The following is a 24,312-nucleotide window of genomic DNA, read 5'->3' as shown; positions in this document are numbered from 1 at the left end:
AGAAAGAAAGAAAGAAAGAAAGAAAGAAAGAAAGAAAGAAAGAAAGAAAGAAAGAAAGAAAGAAAGAAAGAAAAGAAAGAAAGAAAAAAGAAAGAAAGGAAAAGACATATGTAGATGATATCCCTGATGGAGAGGCTAGAAAGCACGAAACCAGTTAGGAAGCTGGTTTATTATTATTGCCAAAATAATAATGACAACACCAGACCACTGGAACTATTGTCGATTCAATAAAGTCTCGTGGAAGACTCCCTACATATCCTGGAAAAAAAAAATCCATGGGACTTTGGAATTAAACCTTATTCTACTTAAACTGATAAAACCTCTGAACTTCAAATTATTTGCTTCTAATTCCCTTAGTTCCTCTAAAGCTCAGCTTTGACCCCCTATTCAAATTAGGAAAACATATCGCTTCTCTTTACCTTTAAGACAGTGGACAACCGAATTCATCTTCAGTACCTGCTAGATGCCTCGAGTTCCAGTGGGTGGTAGAGGTGATGTGAGGATGAAGTTTAGAGGTGACAGGATGAAAATCTTGAGAGGCTAGAATAAGAATTAATTTAGAAGTTAAAATATGACTGTCAGAACTAGAAATATCAGAGCTCACTGGCTCACACTCTTAATATAGCAATCTCTTCCCCCAATTCCTGATTGTGGTCAGGTGGCCTCTTTTTGAGGGTTGTAACAAAATGTCACCATCTCAGGAGGAACCTGTTCCATGGACAGCTTCAAGACTGAGAAATTTCTCCTTTGTCCTGGGAGACATGCAGACCACCCTCCAGGCCTTCTTAGTTTCCCTTCTTAGTTCTTTCAATCAGGACCCATTAGACCTGGGTTTTCACAGCACCTGCTGTTTTCCAGTTGATCCATGTGAACTCACTGTAGCTTGTCATGGTATCCAGCCTTGCAAAATAGTCACACAGAAGCCTAATCAATCCCAAGAGGCTGGATACTGCTGCTTCTGGAAAAGGGTGGTGGATATAGATAAGATGAAATAAGACTGATGTTTCCACTAGATATAGTGCCAGGTGGGTACTAGAAATATGAGGGGGAACACTTTGTAAAGTATTATATATGATTATCTAACCACTATGCTGTATACCTGAAACTAATACAAAATAATATTGAACATAAACTATAATTAAAAATAATTTAAAATATTAAAAAAGTTTAATCTACAAAAATGAGTATATCCAGGAAAGTTTTGGAAAACAGCCTTTATTGCATATAACATTTATATGTTAGCCTGAGTACGGGGCCCTTCATCTTCCTTCAGACCTCTGGCACTCTGTCTGCTACTAGCTCCATGATCCTCTCTTCTCCCTAGGAGTGAGAAAACAAAACAGAAAGGAGAGGAAAAGACAAGAAGCAATATGAGCCCTTACGGCTCAGAGGCCATGCATACCACCACGAGTGTGTTTTCAGATCAACGACAGCAAACTAAGGGTTCCAGAACATTTCCAGATCTCTTACGACCGACCTCATTTTCATGTATCTCCCTATACACATTCTACTTCCTCTCAAGGGACTATGTCCACTGGCCATAGTGAGATACCAGCTCAGGCCAAAGGCTCTCAGCCCTAAACCTCCCATCCTGCTAAGCCCCCTGACCTTTCCTCAGACCACTCCTGGCCCTGGAAGTCAATCATGAAGACTCTGGGGGAACTCCTGTCAAAATTCTCCACTTTCTCAATAAATCAATGGAGGTCAAGTCCTGGGAAGCATCGGGTATGCCACAAGTCAGTGCAGCTCCAAAGGCATGGGGTAATGCAGGGCAGTCCTGCAGCCCCTTCCCTGAGATTCCTCTGGACCATTATGATGTGGGCTCAGAAGGCCATGCCAGCCTCAGGCCTTACCTCGCCCAAGATAAGTGTTCCCGGATCTTCTGGCCTGGAATCTCAGTTGCTGTGTGGAAACCAAAACAGAGGAAAACCCTTCTTAGTTACAGAAGAAAGGTGCTCTGTTAGCCCTTGGACATTCTCAGAACTTCTTGCAGGAACTGAAAAGCTCAGGATAAATTCCCACTCACAGTCATGACTTTATTAAATGCCTGGGCAAGAAGAGGCCCAGTTTCCCTTCCTGACCCCACCCTTCAGTTGTTCCCTGATCTGATGCAGCCCCCAACTCTCCGGTGTGGAGGCCTGGGCCTGGACGGGAGACGTCCTGGCTGGGAGAAGGCACAGCACCCTCAGCAGCTGCAGCGCCCTCTCACCTCCTATCCCTTGGGAATGAAACACACAGCCTGGACGTCGATTAGCTCCAGGACCTCCTCATGCGAAGGTCTTACCCTGTGGTCTGCTCCTCCTCAGATTTTTTTTCTTCTTTCTTCTCTTTCTCTTCATCGTTCTCCTCCTCCTCCTCCTCCTCCTTCTCCTGGATCTTCTCTGATTCCACATTGCTCCTCAGCTGAGCCATGGTGAGATGAAAGACGTGGCAGCTGAAGCCCTCCCTAATCCCTAACTGCACATGGTCTTGGAGGGTCTCCAAGGTGGGAAAGACCCTGCAGCAGGCCATGCACCTGAAGCCAGTCTCCATAGTCACCAACCAGTCAGGTGTCTTGGCCCTGGGTATCTCCTCAACTGTGGGCAATCCTGGCAGGCCCTTTGATTCTCCTCTTTCCTCATGCTCTCTCACCTCTTCTCTGGCCTCACTGTCACATAGGAGGTTTCTGGTAGACACCTCAGAGGGTGGTGTACCTACTCGCACATTCTCAGGAAGGTTCACTTCTTCCACCATCGGCTTCCTTTTTAGTGACTCTGGGGTTGCCTCTGTCTCCCAGGAGACAGCTACACCCTTTTTCACTTGTACCTGCATGTAATATACTTTCATGCCCCTTTCCTCTTTGTTCAGATACTGAGAGGTCACACAGGTCTTATCGGATAAAGGGGACGATAAGGGGACATGTGGTGAGAGGGGGGCAGTCTCCCCTCGTTCTTGAGCATGGGCTAGGGTTGATCTCGGCTGGGGAGTGTCTTGAAGTGATTTCTGGATTCCTAGGAAAGGAAATTAGAAACATCAGAATGTGCATGGGGCATGCCAGAAGCTGAGGGAACGAGAATGAATATGTGGGAATAGGGAGAGGGACTAGGATGTGATGTAGGTGTATGATGAGCTTGGTGGTTGTTGCTCATGCTATGGGGTAATGTATCTGGTATCATCTGTAGGCTTCTCATTGGTGTGTGTAGGCATCCTGGAGGGGTTCTGTATATGGAGGTGAGGGCTGTGGTATGTGGGACGTTGGTGGGGTGTGTGCTATGAGAGGGATGTGAGTTTTTTATGTCACTGCTGTGCTATTTGTGGAATGTGGACTGTGGTAAAGAACAGTGGCACCTTGGGGCATGTGTTTGGGTTTTGTGTGTGTGCTAAGAATGGATGTGCATGGAGTGTGGTTGTATGTGTGAGGTGTGTGGGCATGGGCTGACAGTCCCACTCCCGTGCTGAAGGCTTGTGCTGAGGAACTCTGTCCTTCTCTGGAAGCAAAGGTAAAGGCAAAGCTTATGTGCTCTTCTGAAGGTACTTAATCTGGTCCCTCTGCCCTATACCTGAAGCCCGGAACTTCCTGGCCCCCACTCCCTAAATTCCCCAGCGTGATTGCACCAGGGCTCACTCCCACAGTGAGCTCATGTCCAGGCTCTCCTGACAGCTCTGCCATTCTCCCCAGGCTCCTCTGATTGCCCTGGGTTTCCTCTGAGGCTCGTGCTTGGATCTATGTGCCTCCTGCCCACACCTGTACCGCCATGGTTGAGCTTGCTTGGAGAAGAAACACAGGAGAAGTATTCGGAGGCAGAGGAGACCTCCTCTGCCCCTGTGCCACAGCCTTTGGCCACTTTGGTCAATCCAAGCTGAGAAGCATCCTCTTGTGACCTCAGGATTCCTGAGAAAGGACAAAAGCCTCAATCATGTGGTCAGTTGGGCATGTTTGTGAATCATTCATTCATCCAACAAGTGTTTACTGAGTGGCTGGCTTCTTTCAGGTGCAGTGAATACCCATGCCTTGGACTCTGGTTCTCAGTGGTCACTTCAGTATTTAGTTATAACCAATCATTACTTTATTAGTGTCTTGTTAGGAATGCAGGCATGAGTGGCGACTGTGAATATGTCAGAAGTGTGAGAGTGATGTGTATCAGCTAAGTATTTGATAACTGGGGGACTGGCATGGTCAACAATGTGGAAATACCCATCTATGTTTATGGAAAATTTGTGTGCATGGTTTGTGTTCACAGCTCAGGAGTGTGTGGCCTGATTATATAGTCTGGTTTGTATTTATGATCTATATTCACTCATTCATTCATTCATTTGCAATATTCAGTGAACAATACTGTGTATCAGGCACTATTCCACTATTCTAGGCTCTAAAAATGCTAAACATTCTAGTAAGGAAAGATAGATACTAAATAGAAATACAGGAAATATATGGCATGTCAGCTGGTAGTAGGCATATAAGGGTAGCCAGATTTAACAAACAAAAATACAGGACACCAGTTAAATTCGAATTTCAGATAAACCATGAATAATTTTTAGTGTAAATATTCCCATGCAATATTTGGGTTATAATATTTGGGGCATACATATACCAAAAAATTACTTGTGGATTATCTGAAATTCATATTCAACTGGATATTCTGTATCTTATCCAGCAACCTTAAAAAGAATTGGTGAATCTGGGTTTTTTGGGTGGGTTTGGTCTTACTACATAAGGTGTTGTGTGGTTGGTGTGCGTGACCCATGACTGGTTCTTACTGAGGTATTTAGAGATAGTTGGGGGTAGTTGTGTTTGTATCATAGTTGAAGATATAGTGTTTATTTCTATCTAGATATAGGTAGAGTTATAGACATAACTCCAGCGTTTGGTGTGGGAAGAGAGGACAACATACACAGGGGTCATATGTGAACACAGTATAGGAGTGATGTGTGTATATACATACGTGCTTGGTGTATGCTTTAATAAAGAAGTTGTGTGTGGAGATGTGCAATTTTTTTCTCCATCAGAGTGTACATGTGCTTATGAACAACCATGTCATGGAAAATCCTTCCCAAGAGTTCTGAATATACTCTGACATGTACCAAGCATGATGACAGGAACCTTACCCCACAGACCACACATCCTATGAGCACTGTGCCTGTATTCTCCCCACAGCTCCCACCAAACACACACACACAGACAAAAAGATGCCATGTGTAAGGGGCAGGGGCAGTCATTGCCTTCCCCAACCTGTCCCAGCCACTGTCTGGAAATCTGCTTACTGCCCAGGCCTCTGCACCCAGGGCTCAAATATTGTCTTCAGGGCCCTGGGCCTCATGGAAGCTTCTGGGCTCCAGTTTGGGTCAGAAGCCTGGAGCTGGATCTCTGCAATGGGCTCCATTCTGCCCCACCTCCTGCAAGTGACCTGCTGCCCTTCTCAGGGCAAGCTACCAGTTTACATTTAATGGACACAGTCACCACATGGCCTGGGAAGTATATCCAGGGCTCTCAGTGCTCCCCACAGAGCCCTGACAACAGTTCTTACCATCGTACAGTTGGTTGCAGTCTCTGGAAGGCCCTCCCCTCCCCTTGATCTCTGGGAAACCCACACCTGTGGATTCATGCACTCCCATGGATTAACCAGTCAATTCTTCTGGCTGAAGGAATAAAATCTCCATGTTTCAATAAGACGCCTTCACTAGACAATCTCCTTTCAAACAGGTGTTTCACTCCACAAGATGTTTTTCAGCACATCCTTTAACTCATTAGGCTTTTATATCCTCATGGGTAAAATGCACAGAGCAACTCATGGATCTCTAGCAGTGTCCTTTACACTGCCCAGTGACCCCAGGGTAAGACCCAATAAAGAGAACTGAAAGAACGAGGGGGAGGGGGCTGAGAATAGCTGCATCTGTGAGTCTGTGCAAACGGAGCCCCAGGTAGGAGTCTGATGTAGCTTCAGGCCCGAGTAGCCCCAGGAAAGCAGTGCTCAGACTGGCGGAGCTGACTTTACATCTGCCTCTCTGTGCCATCTCACACCATGGGGACCCTCGGGATGGACATGGCAGCATCAGCTGATACCGGGTTTCCCCTGCCCACTTCACAGGTGACACATTCCCCTCCGTCCCAGTTTCTTAGAGAAGGCTCAGGCTGGCAGCCACCTGCGGGCCTCAGACAAGTTGCCCAACACATACCTCCTCCCTTCTCGCCAGTTTCCTGGGACTCTTCATCTTCCAAATGTTTCCTCTTTTGTTGCCGTTTCATAGTACCAACTAGAAGAGTCCCTTAGAAGATGCCTAACATCCAGCCCCTCCTTCTCCCTACAGGTCGGCCCTTCTTGGCTCTCAGGATGTCCATTGAAATGATTCAGTACAAATAAAAATAGTTGAGTCTCCTACAGGGCTGAAGAACTCAGACCCCACAGAGAACCTGCAGCACAGCCCAGGGTTCACCACAACACAGGGCTGTTAAGATGCAAAGGTTGCCGGGCCCACAACAGAACTCTGTGACCTCAGTGATGACATCAGAACATTCTGTGGACTGAGGCTCAATAGTCTCTGCCACTCATACACACCCTTTTTAAGAACAATTCCTTTTTTCCAATGGAACCTCTCCCATGAATTCTACTCTTGCATCTTTCAAATGTGGTAGGATATTTTGAGATGTTAATCTGTTCCTGTGTCATATTTTTCTTTTCTCCCTTTATTTCACCCTTTCCCTTCTGCATTCAAGTGGGTAGCAGACTCCGTGTTTATTGGCCAGAGGAGGCACGTGGCCAGGCTGGAAGCAATAATAGCATGCTAGTAATCTTTGCCTTTGCTTCTAAAATCCCAGGCTCCATAGAAAGAAAGGATGCTTGAGCAGAAACAGAACAGAAGCAGGGTTTTTGAAGTTAAATAATCCCTTCTTGCCCTACTAGGATTGAGAGGTGCTACGTCAGAAAGAAATGTGTAGGGATCACAGAGAAGAGGCTTCCCAAGTGTGGCTGGGGAGGTAGATGTGCAAAAAAAAAAAAAATCCAAGAGGACATGGATGTATTGTGCATGCAAGCAGAATCTTGGTAACCTGTCCCACCCATGGCAAGGCGACCACTCGATCTAAAGGAGGCATGGCAACCAAGCTGATGGACATCGAAACTACAACTGTGTGCTCTACTAAACAGTGACCATGGGTCACCCCACCCCACCCCACAGGACCAGGGCCCTGTGTGATTTCCAAACAGGAATGGGTGAAATTCCAAACTGGACACCTACAGAATCAACACTTAAAATACAAACTAACTGCAGTTATAAAGTTTTTTCATACTGTTTCTTACACACCTTTGCTTGTGGGCTGAAATTCATACCAATTATAAGTGATGAGTCATCTGGATCCTCCTGACTTCAATCTAATATTAAAGACACCTCATTTTGAGGCCGTGGCCATGATGCAATGGGTGGTCTGGTGTACATGGAGGAAGTAAACTCCCAGAAATCACTGCTAACATTAGGAATACTCACTGGACTGAGGTGTGTCCAAATTTGAAAGGGCACCACATAATGTCTTAAAGTCACAGGCACAGGGAGAGTAAAGATCAGACAAATGCAGCCTTGTGAAGATTTGCTGGTGAGATTAACCTTCCTATTTCTTGGAGAATCCCAGGAAAAGAAGGGGCAAAGAAGATTTTCTTAAACCCTTTTGTGGTAGAAATTTTCAAACACAAAGTAAAGAATTATATAATAGGAACACAGTTTAATGAACCCATTGCCCAATTTTCAACAATTATCAATATTCTGTCATTCTTGTTCTGTATACACACAAATGCACACACATACTTAGCTTTTTGTCCATTTAGTTCAGGTGTTTGAGGGGAAGGATTTTGAAGCATATCTCAGGCATTATATCATTGCTTTTTAAATGTAGCAGTATTTATCTTCAACAGACAAAACTTTTTTTAAATAACAGCAATATTATGTCACCCAACAGATTTAGCCATAATTTCTTCATAACAGTAACCAAGCCATACCCAATTTCCTCCAACAGTGTTAAAATGTCTTTTTTTATATCTGGTCCATTGATTTTAAGACCCAAACAAGGTCCATGTGTTACAATTGGTCAAGGTATCTTTAAGTCTAGAACAGTCCCCTCATCCCTACCTTTTTTATTGCTGTTTATTTGTTAAAGAAACTAAGTTGTTTATCCTGTAGAATTTTCCAATTTCAGTTGGTTGAGTGTAATGTCATTTAAGGTATTTCCCTATTACCTGTATTTCCTTGTAAACACGTAATTAAATCTATGGAATTGATTATATTTAGCTCAATTTCTTATTATTGCAACATTATTTTTACCTTCCTATTACATCACAACAAGAAGCACATAAAACTGTCTCATTTTTAATGATGTTTAAATGTACCAGGGGTTTCAGGTGCTGTTTGCTTTGTCCCTCCACTATAATGTTCCCATCAGCCTTTCAAGAAATAGCATTAGTAACCATTGAAAACCATTACTTCAGTTGAAGTTGAAATTTCATTAGAAATTCTAATTCCATCATTCCAAGGCAAATGATCCTTAAGGCATCTTACTTAGACCCTGAATTCCCAAAAGAAATGAACCCATCTTCAAAAAAGGAAAGATGATTCCAGCAGCACCAGCTCAGGTTCTCCAAGCTGGGACCATGGGGTTTATCTCAGCGAGTGCAAGGTAGGTTGGGACTTATATAGTCATTCCTTCCTTTCTTCATTTATTCTTCATTGTGTAAATATTGACTGAGTCCCTCCTGTGTACCAGGCTCTCTAGACCCTGTAGCTGAACATTTACAAACAAACAGGTAAAAATATTTCCTCTCAAGGAGCTTAATTTAGAGGAGAAAATAGACAATTTTTAAAAATAAGTGACATATGGAATAGGTTAGATATTGATAAGTACCATGCAGAAAACTAAAGCAAGAACCTGAATTTGGGGCTATAGGAAATGAGGCCACGTCTATGTTAAGTGGGAGGTCATGGAAGTCTTCACTAAAAAGGTCCTGTGTCGGTGAGACCGGAGGGCAATAAGGGAGCTTAGAGCTAGGGGTCCATTTTCCAGGCAAAATGAAGAGGCTGGAGTCCTCAATTGGGGGTTGCTTGGCCTGTCTGAATATTGTGAAGGAAGCCAGTGTGGTCAACACCCAGACAAGTACAGATGAGATCACAGAGATCATGAGGAACCACGTAGGCTGTTGTCAAGACTGTTGCTTTTTCTCTCAGTGACATGGGAAGCTTGGAGACTTTTGAGTGAAAAATTGCATTTTACATAAAAGTCATTCTCATTGCTTTCTTGAGAAAAGGCTATTGAGAGGCAAGGGAAGAAGCAGAGAGAACAGTGGGTCTATTGCAATAACCCAAGAGAGAAATGATCCATAAAAGGAAAAACAAATAAACCAGATTTCATCAAAATCAACACCATTTACCACATCACAGATCCCTTTCAGAATATGAAATGACAAGCTACAGATTAGGAGAAAATATTTGCAAACCACATATCCAACAAAGGAGTAATATCTATAAAGAACTTTCAAACTCACCAGTAAAAAAAATAAACGATCCATTTAGAAAATGGCAAAAAAAAAATGGAGCTGTTTACTGAAGAGATAACAGATGGCAAATAAGCACTTGAAATGGTGTTTAATATCACTAGTCATCAGGAAAGTGCTAATGAAAACCACAATGAGATATCACTATACAGCTATCAGAGTAGCTATGGAATTCAGGTTAAGAATCAGCATATTTCTCCAAATGATTTTTTCTTAGCACCTGTTCAAGTTTCCATGGGAGGCACAGTAATAACTCTTGTTCTCACAGCAGAGCAAGGAAGTTAACACCAGAGAAAGCACTTTATAAACCATACTCGGTGCACAAATGTGAGGTGCCATAGTTACCCTCAGGAGCTCCAAACATGAATACTTTCAAACTAGAATGGACCTTGAAGTTCTCTAATCCAATTTAAGATTTGAGTACCAATTCCAACACGGGTGCAAGGTGTGTTGGGGGACAGGGTAGGGGGTACTCCACACCAAGTAATTCTTGGAAACCATCTGGGTGTTTCAACTCTTCTAACTCTTCTAACACTATCTAACCAGAGATAGTATCAAAAATTCCACAGATTAAGCACTCACTCCTACAAGACTACCCCCACTACACACAACACATTTCAGACAGCAGTCACAAGTCCAGGTTGTCACCTGTGCTTCTGAATGACCTGCTATACGAGGTCTATCCAGAACCAAGTCTAACCATTGTTAACATGGGAACAGTTTGAGCAATAATGACATAACCTGACCGCCAAAGAGAATGGACTAGAATGCGCATGTGTGAACAATGACAACTTCACTGTACTAGTCAGTGGGGGCTGTAGAGGATGTTGAGTGACCATATGTACTGTGTGGCCATCGCATTCAAAAATGACTGAGTGAGTAGAGCAATGAAACTGCATAAATTTTTGCATTAAGCTTGAACATTCCTCTGCAGAAATTATTTGGATGATTCAGAAGGCTGCAGCTTTGGGCAACTGCTGATTGGCAGTTTCATCACGACAACATTCCTGATTGTGCATCATGTCTCATGCAGAGTTCTTTGGTGAAACATCAAATAACCAAGGTGACTCAGCCCTACTACAGCCCAGATTTGGCACCTTATGACTTCTGGCTTTTCCCAAAACTAAAATCACCTTTGAAAGGGAAGAGATTTCAGACCATTGATGAGATTCAAGAAAATACAACAGGGCAGCTGATGGCAACTGGGAGAACTGTGCGAGGTCCCAGAATGCCTACTTTGAAGGGGACTGAGGCATCCTTGTCCTCTGTATAATGTTTCTTGTATCTTGTATCTTCCTCCATAAATGTCTCTATTTTTCATAATATGTGGCTAGATACCTTCTGGACAGACTTCATATTAACTGGTAGTTCCAACAACCCCTGCTTTGGGTTTGATTAAATTACTAATACAAAGTTGCTCACAAAACTCAGAGAAACATTTGACTTACTAGGTTACAGGTTTCTTATAAAAAGATATGACTCAGGAAAAGACAGCTGGAAGAGATATATGGGGCAAGGAATTGGGGAAAGGATGAAGCCCTTCCATGCCCTCTGAGCACATCCCTTTCCCTGAATCTCCCCATGTTCACCAACCCAGGAACTCTTTGAAACCCCTCCTTTAGGGTTTTTATGGAGACTTCATTACATAGGCATGACTGAATAAACCATTGGCCATTGGTGATTGATTCTACCTCCAGCCCCTCTCCCCTCCCTGGAGGTGCAGGGGTGGCACTGAAAGTTCCAGCGCTCTAAACACAAGGCTGGCTCCTCTGACAACCAACCCACCCTTAGGTGCTTTCCAAAATTCACCTCATAAATGTAACAGAAGACATCCTCATCCATCTCATCACTTGGGAAATTCCAAGAGTTTTAGGAGCTCAGTATCAGAAAGGGGTTGAAGATGAAATATGTATTTCTTGTTGTATCATGCAACTACCTCTAATTTCTACAGCACCACCTTGAAGAGGTTGCCTAATCTATATTTCAATATTTCCAATATAAGAAACTTGCTACCCCTCATAGCAGACTTTGACATCCATTTTAGAAAATCAGTAAAATTTTAATTTAATAAAAGAAATATCTTTTATATCTCTGAGGCCTTTCTCCATTCATCAGCTATAAGTACCATGAAGAGACCATGTCAATCAAGAATAAGCTTAATTATATATGGTTATTGTAAAAAACAAATCCAAGTGCCTTAAAACAACAAAAGTTGTTCTTTGTACATGCCCATTGTCAGCTGGCCAGGAGTTCTGCTTCTCACTGTCCTCACTTATGGATCCAAGTTGACAGAGCCACCACTACTTGGAGAATTATCAGTCATCACTGCCAAGAGAAAGAATTCTGGAGAGCTTCACGTTGGCATTAGATATTCTGGCCCAAAGGTAACAGACATCACTTCCACCCAAGTGTTGATCACAATCTTATCATGTGTCTCCCCATTTCCTAGACTCCACAAGAAAAAATAATATGGATAGTACTATAGAATAACATAGAAACCACATAGAAAAATCCTAATCCTCACTATTAAATATAAGACGTGATAAAACCATCAAGATAGGCATTCATCAAACTAGGGCTAGAACTCAGATCTCTAAAATCATAATTCAGAAACCTTTTCTATCATGCTATGTTAGGATTTTTACACCAAAACAATGTAGTGGGGATTGTATGGCATTTACTTTGTTTCTTTTTCATACGTAGATTCAGGAGGAAGGGTTTAGAAGCCCACAAACACTTCCCTTAAACTGAAAAGCAACTGCAAAATAATTTCACTGCCTTTTAAAATGTGTGACTTAAAGATTAGATGTCTGGGAAGGTCTTACATTCTGAATGTAAGGAATACAAAAGGAAACAATCTTCCTAAAACTTCAAGAAACAGGCAGAAAAACTCTTGACTCATGTTTTGTTATTTCGATTATCTTGTTGACACTCCAGGTCTTTGAGTAATAGTAGTGGCAATAGCTAGAGTTGAACCGAGATAAAAGTGCAGATAATGGTGTGGCAGCCCCTGCAGAACTACACTCTACACCACAGTAAATGCTTTAGCTCAATCCTATTTGCTCACAGTTCTGTGCAGCATAATAAATGGTTCTGAGACATTTATTCCAAATAGTTTTTCTCTTGTTATTTTAAAGATAACTTGGCTGCCAAATATTTGCTCCATGATGAAAAAGAACTCATATGTGGGAAGGGGATTTATGGATTAAGATAATCTTGCTTATTTTGCTTCTGCAGATACAATGCACATCTAATGAGTTAAAGGCAATCTTCCACTCTTTCCCTAATTGTGGACAAATGAGTATGTCGTTCCCCACCTTTAATCCACCCAGGTCATAGTTATTTCCTTAAAGAATATTATTCCCCTGCTCAAATATTAAATGGTTTTCCAACGTGAGCAAAATGAAATATAAAACACTGAACTGAACATGGAAAGCCCCACAGGGCTGAAGCCCCGTCTTCCAGATGACAGCACAATGCTCACCTTACAGCCTCTGCAAGCTTCTCTCCCTCAAACAAAGCACAGGCGTTCACGCAAATCATTTCTTTCAAAAGCACACATTTTCAAAGTACAGTTTGTTTGCATGTTCAACTAAAATTTTACTTTCTATAAGAAGCCTTTCTAGATGTCCCAGTGAGAATGGAACCCATGTTTTAATGGCATGCTATTTGTACCTCTATGATAACTCTTTTCATATGGTGTGTCCAGGCCAGTCTGTTCACAAATGTGCCTGATTTCCTCCCAACACAGGGCACGAACCCTTGAAAAGTAGAGACCATAGCATCTTATCTCTGATTCTTCACATTTCCTTGCACTTAGTAGGAACTCCCCAACCTGCTCCTCTATCCCTGCCTTCATAAAAGTTTAAATAAATTGTCGAAGTACCGGATCTTCTTTATTCCAAGGCCAAACAATGTCCTGACCAGTTGCCTCTTATTTCCTCTGTGCCTGCACAGCAATGCCAGCTCTGCATTAGTCCAGACCTGTCACCAGCCACACGGATCTGCACCAGAAGGAGAGCCCTGCTTGTCCTGTGTCCTGTGCCACTGACCCAACTCCCTTCATCTCTATATAAAATATTTTCCCACTGCTTAAAATTTAACGTTAGAGATTCAGTACTTTGGATATTTAAATTTCAAAGTTTATTATTAAAATACAAATAACATCATGAGAACTGATACCTTAACTTAAACCATTATCAGCCACTGTTCTAGCAAGGACTACTGGAAAACAGGCTGAGAATTGGGCCATTTCTTCATAGGGCAGGGGATGTGCAGAGAGGGCAAAGAGGAAATGGTATTTAGTACAGAGGGAGATGTTGGGGGTGGTGGGGAGAAAGTACCAAAAATAAATATTCAACTTCCTTATTATTTGAGACAGACTAGATCATCCTGAGATGGTGCCCCTGTGTGAAGCAATGTTTTAAGATCCTAAGGTAGGTAGGTAGGTAGGTAGATAGATAGATAGATAGATAGATAGATAGATAGATATCCATTGCAAATGAATAATGCTAACAAACTAAGTTGAAATTCATGCAGTTCGAATAACTACAAAGTAATCAAGCTTTAATTATAAAAGAGCCCAGAGGTTGGAGGAAAACCCACAACTGCATAGGACACCTTCCCATCAAGGACTTAGCTGCTATTGTAAACTGTAGGTAAGGGAAAGCAAGCCTTCTAAGTTGGCTCAGACGATTCCTGGTGCCTAGGAATAATCTGCCCTGCACCACTTTTTCTCTAAATGCATTGGGTAGGGTTTTGAAAATCTCCACAAACCTAACACTCTGGACATCAATTCATAGACATAAATGAGAGAACAGGCTCTGGCCAAGGGCTCAGGGTCTCTTCCAAAAGATGGGCAATACATCCACCATGAGTAGGAGAATATGAAGTGCCTGAAAAATACTGTGCAGAAAATGCCTCTTTCTCTATAAATCATCCTTCCCGGCTTTTTAGAGCGTTGTTGAGAAGCCTGCTCCTAGGTGTGACAACTGAGGTCACTGAGGACTAGATGTCACTATGAGCCCTCAGGGTCTTCTCTGAGGAGAGCAATGAAATGGTCAAGCTCCTGCTCCTTTGCTGGAATATTTACTGGCTGAATTTACAAGAGTTCAGCTATAGGACATGAGCAAAAACCTTCTATCAATCACTTTTGGTCCTTAAAAAGAGGTAAAAAGGTTAGAGGCTCAAAACAGCTGAAGATCCCTACCTGATGCAGAACTGGGAGCAGTACAGCAAGCATATGGCTAATTTTTAAGGCTACTTTTAATTGTGTGTGAAACCCTTTGAATAGTTCCCTGTCTCTCTCTCAGCTATCCTGAAATTTCCATCTCATTAGAATGTGGAAAAGGATTCAAGTTCTATCTTCCCCCAGAGAGAGAGAAGAGGCAGCCACAAGTTTTACAAACCTAGAGTTTGTACATGCAGCCAAGTCAGGCTGTCTCACTGTTGCAGCTGACAGTACCGGATATCTGACTTGAGGCTTGATAAAATCATTGTCAGGTAACATTTGCAAGAACACAATTGTGTCAGATGGTGTACTAAGCTGAGCAGACTAAATTATGCAGTTTTAGCTGCAGGCCTCCAGTGTCTACAATCTAAGGCAAGCATGTGAGTACATAAGAAAGGCAAAATAAAAATGGCAGACCAAATTAAAATGGGTCAAGTAACTGCTTTGCCTTTGTGGATTCTTCATTCCCTGTCATCCAGCCATCCCCCAAAAGCATACCCCAAACCTGGTGACCAACGCGGAGGTAAAGCCTGAAAGGACAGTCCAATAGCTGCTGAGATGCTCAAGGTTGGGAAGGACTTTGATGCTAGGGAAATCCAATCCCCACGGTACCCTCCAGTGTCCTGTCCAATGGCTTTACCAAGAAGTTACTTGACCCATGTTCCAACACTCCCAGGGGCTGGGAATCCATCACTTTCTTACACACACACACACACACACACACACACACACACACACATACACACACACAATCAAACTATGTATTTGGAGAAGCATAACAGGAAATTCTTCCCTGTAAGAACAAATCTACTTCCTCAGAACCTGTTGTTTCTAGTTTTATCTCTCAGGACCACAGAAAATAAGTCTATATTCCTCTTCCATTAGATATTCCTTCTAATATTTGAACACTGTTGTCTCAGCCATTCAAGTCTTTTCTTCTGCTACACAGCCCTAGTCCTCCACACATCCAGGTTTCATTTCCCCACTGCCATCCAGTTTCTCCTGAATGTGTCCTAGTTGCTTCATATTTGTCTTAACATGCATTCCTCAAAACTGAACACAGTATTCCAACTAAGGTCTAACCAAGACATCTAGAGTAGGGTTCTCACTTCCCCCATCATAAGGTTCTCACTTTTCCCAAGACTGGCCTTTTGTTAGCCACAGCAAACTTAACTCCTGCCAAGTGAAAGCAGTCATTCTGAAGCAGCCAAATCAAAATTCAAAACCATTATTTATTACCAAATAATGATATCCTTCCCTCTTTTATCCCTCTCCTGAAGACCATCCATAAGTCTCACTCCACAAACATAAAAGCTTTAAAATGTTGGTAAAGTTTTCTGTTTTGAAAATTCCTTTTAAAAAGCTGAAAATTATTTGATTTGCCCAAGATTCTTCAAAATATCCCAGCTCAAAATTGTCTTATCAAAACACTATGCAAGTTGGTGAGCTAATTATATAAACCTTTAAATCCCATAAAGTCATACCAAATAAGTTAAGCCATTAAATGTCAAATGGAATCCTGATGAATTCATAATAAAATGTACAGGAGAGAGTGCAGGTCTGCTGTGAGAACCACCTGAGTTTAAATCTCAGTCACACTCATAAAGAGCTGTTGGCCAGGGCACCTTGTTCTAAACATCACTTTCCTTCTCTAGAAATGGAGATAATTCTCTCATCTTGCCTTGTCCCTTCGTAAAGTGATTGACTCGAGGCCTGGTCTGTGACAGACAGGCAGTGAACAGTGTTTCCCCTCACAGCACAGATTACTGTGGCTAACCTCTCCTTTCCCTTAATAGGTCACTAGCTCTTAGAGAAAGGAACTGAGGCTTATCTCCCATATCCTCAACAGTCACGTGAATACTCTGGTTTCTCTTCAGGTCGTATAAATCTTTTGCCTTTTTAACAACTAGCATGAGTAGAGATACACATTCTTCTTGAACATAAACGTGAGCATCTGGCTTCAGATTCAGCCATATATCATACAGAAGTGATCATGTTGCTCTTCTGGCCCCTCCTTTCACAAGGGATATTTGAAAATTCCCAGGGAATATCTAAGATTATCTCTTATAAAAACAATAGACTCTCCTCACGTCTCAGGCAGTCATGTTCAAATGATGCTCTGAGTCTCATCTATTTGGGAAGCAGGTTGACACTGGCATTTCTAATATTTTTCATGTTGATCCAATTTTAAGCTCTATTTCTCTACTAAAGTAATGGTGTTCCGAGACTCGACTGAAACAGGAGAGGCAAGGGGAGGCTGATGGAGAATGCCAACATCTGATACCTCCAATTTCTGACTTACGGCTCAGCCACCTAAAGGAAAGTTTGGTTGGTCTCCAGTGTCTACCCTGAGCAATAAAATTAAGAGAGTTCCCTCCCACACTGCCGCAGCCAGGCTGAGGTAATTGTGACTGTTACGGCTTTAGCAATTTGAGTGGGAGAAGATAAGAATTCTGAAAGAGATTATTTGCTGGAAAGCATCCCAAATATCGCATTAATCTGCTTTTCATTTGGCAAGCTTTCCTTTCATTAAAAATGCCATGCTCTGTGGCGTATGTCAAAGCAAAAGTGCCTCTGAGAAAGCAAAGCCGCAAAGTGGAAAGAACTTGGGCTCTGGAACGAGTTAGACTGAGTTTGATTCCCAGGTGTGGTACTGACTCACCCTGGAACTGTGGACAGTTTTCCTGAGCCTATTAGCACCCCAACTTTCTCACCTGCAAAAAGAGGATAATTGTCCTGTTATGGTTTATGAATAATTGAGATCAGCCCTGGGACCTTGGGCATATGTTTGTCTGTTTGTTTGTATGTTTAGACTTTATAGCTCAGATGGTCATCTTCAAAATGAAGACCACGATAGTACTAATTTCACAGAGTTTGTGATGAGGATTTAAATGAGCGAATATCTGTAGACTGATTAGAACAGAGTCTGGCACAGGGTAAGTGCCATGTAAGGGTTTGCCATCATCATCATCATCATCATCATCATCATCATCATCATCATGAAGGATTAAAGGACACATGGAAAGGGCGACTTGCACAGTGACTTGCACCTGGCACCTCAGGGGTGCTCCATCCACATAAGGGCAAACACCTCCCCCACACCTGGAAACTTGGCACTGGGCTCTGCAGAAACTCCTTGGGTGGGAGGACCTTTTCCACAACCCCATACTCAGAATTTTGGAGAAAGAGGCACAATGCAGATCAAGCCAGTTCACAAAGAAAGAGAGTGAGGGTGGTGGAGGAGGAGAGTCCTAGGGGAGATGGAGAAAGGGTAACCTGGCACAGTCCACAGAAAAGAAACATCACAGGTGTCTGGACACCCAGACGACTGCAGTTCGTTCATTCATTTGCTTCCCCAAATCATGCTGCCGTTTAAATGCTCCCTGTTGAGAAACACCTGCCCACAGAGTTCAGACTGTCAGATGGCACCTGATCCTCTTTGAGGTTTTGACAAAGTAAACAAGACAGGGGCTCAGATGGTTTGAGGGGCGCCAGGATGTACAGAGAGGATGGCTCCTGAGAGGATTCCTTGGAGTCCCAGGTCAGAGAATGGATGAGTCACCCCCCACCCCCAAGGACAGGGGCACAGGGCACTGCAGCCAGACACTCGCTGCCCACGATGCCAAATCCAGCAAGTTGGTTAATGTTAAACACCGATTTTAGATCCCAGTTTAGAGTTGTTTTATTTTGTACAGACAACATCACCGAGTTGCTGGGAATGAGAGTCCTTTCCAGCTGTTTAGCGTCACTCACCAGCAGAGGGAAGCAGGATGTGCCTCTGCCGATCGGAAATAGGAACTGTTTCCACGGCTCCCTTCAGTTCCTTCCCTTCAGTCAGAGACATGGATCTGAGCGAAGGAGTTTTGCCTTCCAAAGCAGTTTTCGCTTCTTGAGCTAAGGATTTTTAAAAAATTCAATTAACTAAAGAAATAAGTCAAGAATATAAGAAAGAACCAAAAACTACAAGGGAAAAAAATCAACCCCAAGTTGAGTACAAAATATTGATATTTTGGGTGCCCTAAGCTTGAATCTAGGCTCTGTTCCGTGGTAGAATTCCAGGCCCCTCTGGAAGCTATTAGGTATTAGTCTGCCAGGAAATACTTGTAAGTATTTTCATGAGGAACCAAGTGAGAAGAAGGTAACAGTCTTTTTTTTTAAGATTTTATTTATTTATTTTTTAGAGAGGGAAGGGAGGGAGATAGAGAGAAACATCACCAAGTGAGAAGAAGGTAACAGTCTTTTTTTTTAAGATTTTATTTATTTATTTTTTAGAGAGGGAAGAGAGGGAGATAGAGAGAGAGAAACATCAATGTGCGGTTGCTGGGGGTTATGGCCTGCAACCCAGGCATGTACCCTGGCTGGGAATTGAACCTGCGACACTTTGGTTCGCAGCCCGCGCTCAATCCACTGAGCTACGCCAGCCAGGGCAAGGTAACAGTCTTAATACTGTATTTAATATATTGCCTCTTTGTCCATGGCCTACGTGCCCTTGTAGACTCACAGCTCAGTGCTTACAAGAGAGGGCTATGCGTCTACAACTAAGCAGTAGGTGCACTGAGCACCCTGCCCTGCCCTGAAGCCCATGCATCCCCCCAAAGGGAAGACAGTGTCATCCCACTTCTGCCTGGCCCACATCGGGAACTCAAGAAAGGACTCAGAGGCAGAGGAAAGAATGGTACCAGGAGAAGCTGCCCTTGAGAGCAAAATCTGTGCTCCCTCTGAAGGCAACCAGTCTGCCAACATGGGGACTGGAGCAGAGGAGGAAACACAGGTCATAGACCCACCAGTGATGTGGACAGAAGTGGACAGCACACGAGCGGCAAGCCCTAGGGACTCTCTGCTGGGTGTGACTGGGAGGACATGAGGGTTTGTGACAGCCAAAAGGATAAAAATCTAAACCTACAGGTTATTACCATGTACATGACCCCTTTTAAAACTCCAGACTAGCCCTCCTTGTGTGGCTCAGTGGACTGACTGCGGGACTGTAAACTGAAAGGTCCCCACTTTCATTTGGGTCAGGACACATGCCTGGGTTGGGAGCCAGGTCCCCCACTGGGGGCGTGTGAGAGGCAACTGATGGATGTGTCTCTCACACATGGATGTTTCTGTTCCCCGTTCCTCCCTCCCTTCCTCTCTTTCTAAAAATAAGTAAATAAATAAATAAATAAAATCTTTTTAAAAAAACCCTCCAGCCTAGTGTGGCCTGAGAAACTGAGTTGACATTGTAATATCACTGCCTTCTGTTCCTTTTGTATCGTTCAGTCTGCACACGGTGCTATAATGAGGATCCCCAGTGGGCTGTGTTCATCCCGACTAATTCTTTCCTGCTTCTGGTGCTCCCCGTAAAGGAAATATGATTCTTGATTCTTAGAATTTAATTATGTTCTGCTCTTCATACATTAAAGTAATTCAAACTGTTGCACCACCAGGATATGCGATTTGTGTTACTTTTGTTACAAGTACTGAATTATCCATTTTCTCAATCAGGGTCTCTTGCAAACAGTCACATGCATATGAAAAGTAGCAGGTCAGGGTTAGGGGTGCAGTGTGTATGCATGAAAGAATTTCTCTGCAAAGAAGCAATAAAATATAAAGAACGATTAAATCAGTTAAACAAGGAGGCCATCAGACGGAGGTGGTTCTAATACCTCAGCAGCTTATGTAAGCAAAGCAAAACCTAAGTTTGTAAATGCCTAAGGTTAAGAAATGGAAACCGAAGGACAACCAATTACAAGCAGCCAACTCAGTTCTCCCAAATAATGCAAATGCTTATGCACCAGCCAATCAGATCACCCCCTTGCTTTGCTTATACACCTTCTCTATAAAATCTTTCCCCTGGTTCCTATTGGTGGAGCTCCTAGCCACTTTCCATGTGGCACCGTCCAATTCAAACAGATTTTTACTCAGAAAAACTCAAGAATTTTAAGATGCCTAAGTTTATCTTTTAACAGAACTAAGCAACACTAGTCCAAAAGAGCAAAAAAGAAAAATTCATTAATATTAGCTAGATCCCAGCCTTAACCTGCCTGCACCTCAGTTTCTTAGTGAGCTAAAAAAAAGAAAAGAAAAGAAAAAACACCTTGCAGGGAAGATCTCCTATGTCTCTTTTCAAGGTTCTTATGAAGGCCAAAAAGAGATTATTTGCAATATGTTTTAACCTGCAAAGAATCATAAAAATTAAGGGCTGTCTACTCTATTGGCATAATGGAACTTTGTTTCCAGTAAGTTAAAATGCCTACTTCCCTAACTGTTTTGTTAAAGAATGAAATTCAACCAAGTAAATTTACAATATAATTGGCTATATTAAGCAATTGATGAATCAGGCAGTGTTCCATCTAGTAACAAGGCCCCTCTGAGGTGGTTTACAGCATGAAGATTCTTAGAGGAAGAAGGGTGGGCCAGGGAGCTATCTGCAAAAGACATCATCTTTTGTGGAGAAGGGGCCAGCAAGGGTTTTACTGTGAAGAGTGGCTCTTCTTTCTAGGGGGTAGGGAGCGGGCGTTAGAAAGGGTCTATCTGACAGATTACCCTTGGTGTTGACCAGAAAATCCAGACTGGTGGATTAAGATTAAATTTCTGGCTAAAGTTAAAAATGCAATAAGGTCAGGTAGTAAGTCTAGGTTAGTTGCCATGGGCTTTAGGCACAAGACACACTATTTGGGACATATGGCTTTCTTTTTAACATCATGACATTACAATTTAAAAATCTATAAAATATACCATTCCAGCTCATAGTTTTTATGGGATTGCATGAAGTACAGAGGCTGAGAAAAAGACCAACTTCCATCACAGTTTCTGGGCAGTTTTAGCTTACAAACAAAATCTTTGAGTGCTGCTATATTATAGTATCTGATGTGAAGCTTCCTTTCAAAGAGCAAACAAAGTATGTGCCAATACTAAATTGATCTTGTCCCTGTCATCTTAAATGCACAGGGGTGTCTTCCTAATGAACTTTGCAAATCAATATGCCACATATGTAGTGAAAGTGGCTACATATACCAAAAGTATGACTAAAAGGAAGCATCCTCCCCTTGAAAAGTGAGCAGAATAAGAAGGAAATTAAAGTTGTGGGTGGTGACGGCAGAAGAAGTAGGTCATCCTTTTAAACCCCATTTCCTCCCAAGTTTTGTGTTACTAGAAGCTGAATGTCCAAAAAGTAAGTTTCCATGTTGCCCAGGGGGAATAATGTTAAGTAATTTAAATATTTTTCAGTAACTTTCCTTAATATCCTCTGTAACTGAGAAATCTCACAGGCCTGCAAATCTTAGCAAAGCCATTGTTTCCAGCTCTAAATCCTGTCTTTGGGTTTAGGTTTCTCTCTTCCTTTATGGAGAAATAATATTTTAATCAAGCTGTTTTTCTTGTTACTCTGGGAACCAGGCCTGTTCTGAATAAGCATAATCCTTCATTTCAGGCTCTCCGGCCCTACCTTCTCTTTCTCATCCTGTTAGAACACGAGGTTCTTCACATTCCAAGATCTGTATGGTGTGCAGAGGAGATGCTGTGGGGTAGGACAGTTTGCTTCTGAAATCTTAAGCGCAGGGTCACCTCACAGAGGATGCTTCAGCTCTCTGAGCTGGGTTCCCCACTGTAAACCATGGAAAACAGTGACACTAATAGGAATGAAATAAGACCACTCATTGACCCCGCCTCTACGAAGGTTCTCCTGGCCACTTCCCCTCCCTTAGTGAGAACAACCCACTCCCCACCTTGTGGCCCCACCGCAGTGTGAACAGACTTTGAACACAACATTTTAGTCCACTTTCTTGTTTATATTTCCTTCTTCCTTTACCAGACTAAAAACTTCTACAGGGCAGGGACATGGCAATATTTATTTTAAGAATTGCCAAATCATGCTTGCTAATGTTTGTTACATAATGAGCTCAAAGTAATGTGTGATGAAGAATTAATTTGTTGGTTGACTAGGTGATTGATTGAATGAGTGCTACAGATGAAAGCACCTTATAGACCTCCAATCACTAGACAAATGTAGGGTACTGTTACATGGAATTCCACAAATTAGCTTTGAAATTAAAGTAATTAGTCAATTGCTTAAAGTCAGGAGGTAGCAGACCTGATAAATGGTCTCATTTCATGGCATCCTTAGATTTTGTTTGCTTATTTGTTTAATCCAGACAGCTGGCAAAGATTTATATACCCTAAAATAATAATATGATAATAAAAACAGGCCATCCAGCAGAAATATTGAAAAATATTCTGCTGGTTAAATTAGTGTCACCTCTTGGAGACACGATGATGAAATAACATACCTTAAGTTGTTCCTTGGGTACGAACCGGTGCCCTGGTGAAATCATTAATACTATCACCCACACTAAGTACTGAGTGGCCTGTCCTCATATGCCCATTTTGTTTGTGCCAATTGCTCTTGGTATGAGAGCACTTACAGAAAGTATTTGGGGTTTTTAACACTATTCAATTCATAAATACTAGACAACAGCTACATGTTGGCTAAGCACAAGAACTGCAAGCAAGGATTTCAGGGTAGGGTGTGGGTTGCAAGAGGGCCTTGACAAGAACACAAATACCATAATCAAGGCAGAATGTAAATGCCATAGACAATAGCTAACGCCTCAGTGCTAGGGATCTAGAGACAGAGAAATAATAGGCAAAAGAAGAATAGGAAAGACTTCATGGAGGAGGTGGCGTCAGCTTTAAAATTTAAGCTTTGGATGGTATTTCAATCCATGTACAGAGGGAGATCAGTGTGGCAGGCTGGAGAGGTGAGGACCCTGAGGGGCACGATAAAAGTCCAGCAGGGAAGACCAGCTCCACGGCTGTCTCTGGCGCTCATTTCCAGTCCATTCCATCTGTTCCTGGTAATAACCAATACAAGACTAGCCGCATTTCATGTAAAATAACACTAATATTATTACTGCAAATATCTCTCTCTTTTCTCTGCAGCAATAAATATTATATTGAGGTAATGGATCAAATACTGCATTTATATAATAATATCCCTAGAGAAATTATTCAAAATTTGAAATACACTTTGGGTAAACTAGAATTATATTTTATTTAATTTTTATTGGAATTCTAAACAAATAATTCTCAGCCTTTTCTGAAACTGATCTGTGCTTAACATGGAAAAAAACCTTTTAATTATTATAGCATAACATTTTGCCAACTTCTACATCTTTTGGTCCTTGCCAAATTCTGATGTCTAGCATCAGAATTAACTTCTTTGAAGTAGTGTTAACAGCTGGGAAATGCAGTGCATAACTGTAGAACATGTCTGAATTCCCATAAAATTTTAGCATAGCCTCTTCAACCTGTGATAGAAATAAAGAAATGGTTTAATGGAATGTCTTCCAAACTGGTGTTCTGGAGGATATTAATAGGTATTTCATTTTTTAAAATGGGACATGTTAATAAAACAAACTTAATTTGATTTTTTTTGTTTTGTTTTGCTTTGTTTTATCCATAAGATTTCTCACAACCATCAGTGTGTTCTCATAAGTTGTGAATCTCCAAAGAAGGGACATATGCCCTCCATACTTATTTTACAATGAAACACTTTTAACCATGTCTATTAATTTCTAGAATGTTGTTTTA

General features: G+C 42.1%; 1 protein-coding gene across 2 annotated transcripts; it reads right to left on the bottom strand.

Annotated features, from left to right (window-relative positions):
* Positions 1 to 2,280: 2,280 nt before the first annotated feature.
* Positions 2,281 to 6,223, bottom strand: FAM170A (family with sequence similarity 170 member A). Of its 2 annotated transcripts, XM_045838168.1 has the most exons (3): positions 6,154 to 6,223; positions 3,731 to 3,871; positions 2,281 to 2,990 (listed from the first exon to the last, which is right to left on the bottom strand). In XM_045838168.1, exons 1-3 carry the CDS (start codon positions 6,221 to 6,223, stop codon positions 2,281 to 2,283), a joined length of 921 nt encoding a protein of 306 aa, XP_045694124.1. The 2 variants fall into 2 exon arrangements, with proteins under 2 accessions (XP_045694124.1, XP_045694125.1); XM_045838169.1 differs by lacking the exon at positions 3,731 to 3,871.
* Positions 6,224 to 24,312: the final 18,089 nt, after the last annotated feature.

The sequence above is a fragment of the Phyllostomus hastatus genome, unplaced genomic scaffold, assembly GCF_019186645.2.
Source record: "Phyllostomus hastatus isolate PE091 unplaced genomic scaffold, TTU_PhHast_1.1 phas_contig_254, whole genome shotgun sequence".
Lineage (NCBI taxonomy): Eukaryota > Metazoa > Chordata > Mammalia > Chiroptera > Phyllostomidae > Phyllostomus > Phyllostomus hastatus.
This window is presented reverse-complemented; position numbering and strand designations above follow the sequence as displayed.

What these genes read in the sequence shown, in the direction of transcription:
- FAM170A (XM_045838168.1), bottom strand. Translation starts at nt 6,223, where the DNA reads ATGAAACGGCAACAAAAGAGGAAACATTTGGAAGATGAAGAGTCCCAG. An exon ending in AACTGGCGAGAAGGGAGGAG is followed by an intron (nt 3,872 to 6,153) that starts GTATGTGTTGGG and finishes GTCCTTTCTCAG; the next exon opens with GAATCCTGAGGTCACAAGAG. An exon ending in AAGCAAGCTCAACCATGGCG is followed by an intron (nt 2,991 to 3,730) that starts GTACAGGTGTGG and finishes TTCCTTTCCTAG; the next exon opens with GAATCCAGAAATCACTTCAA.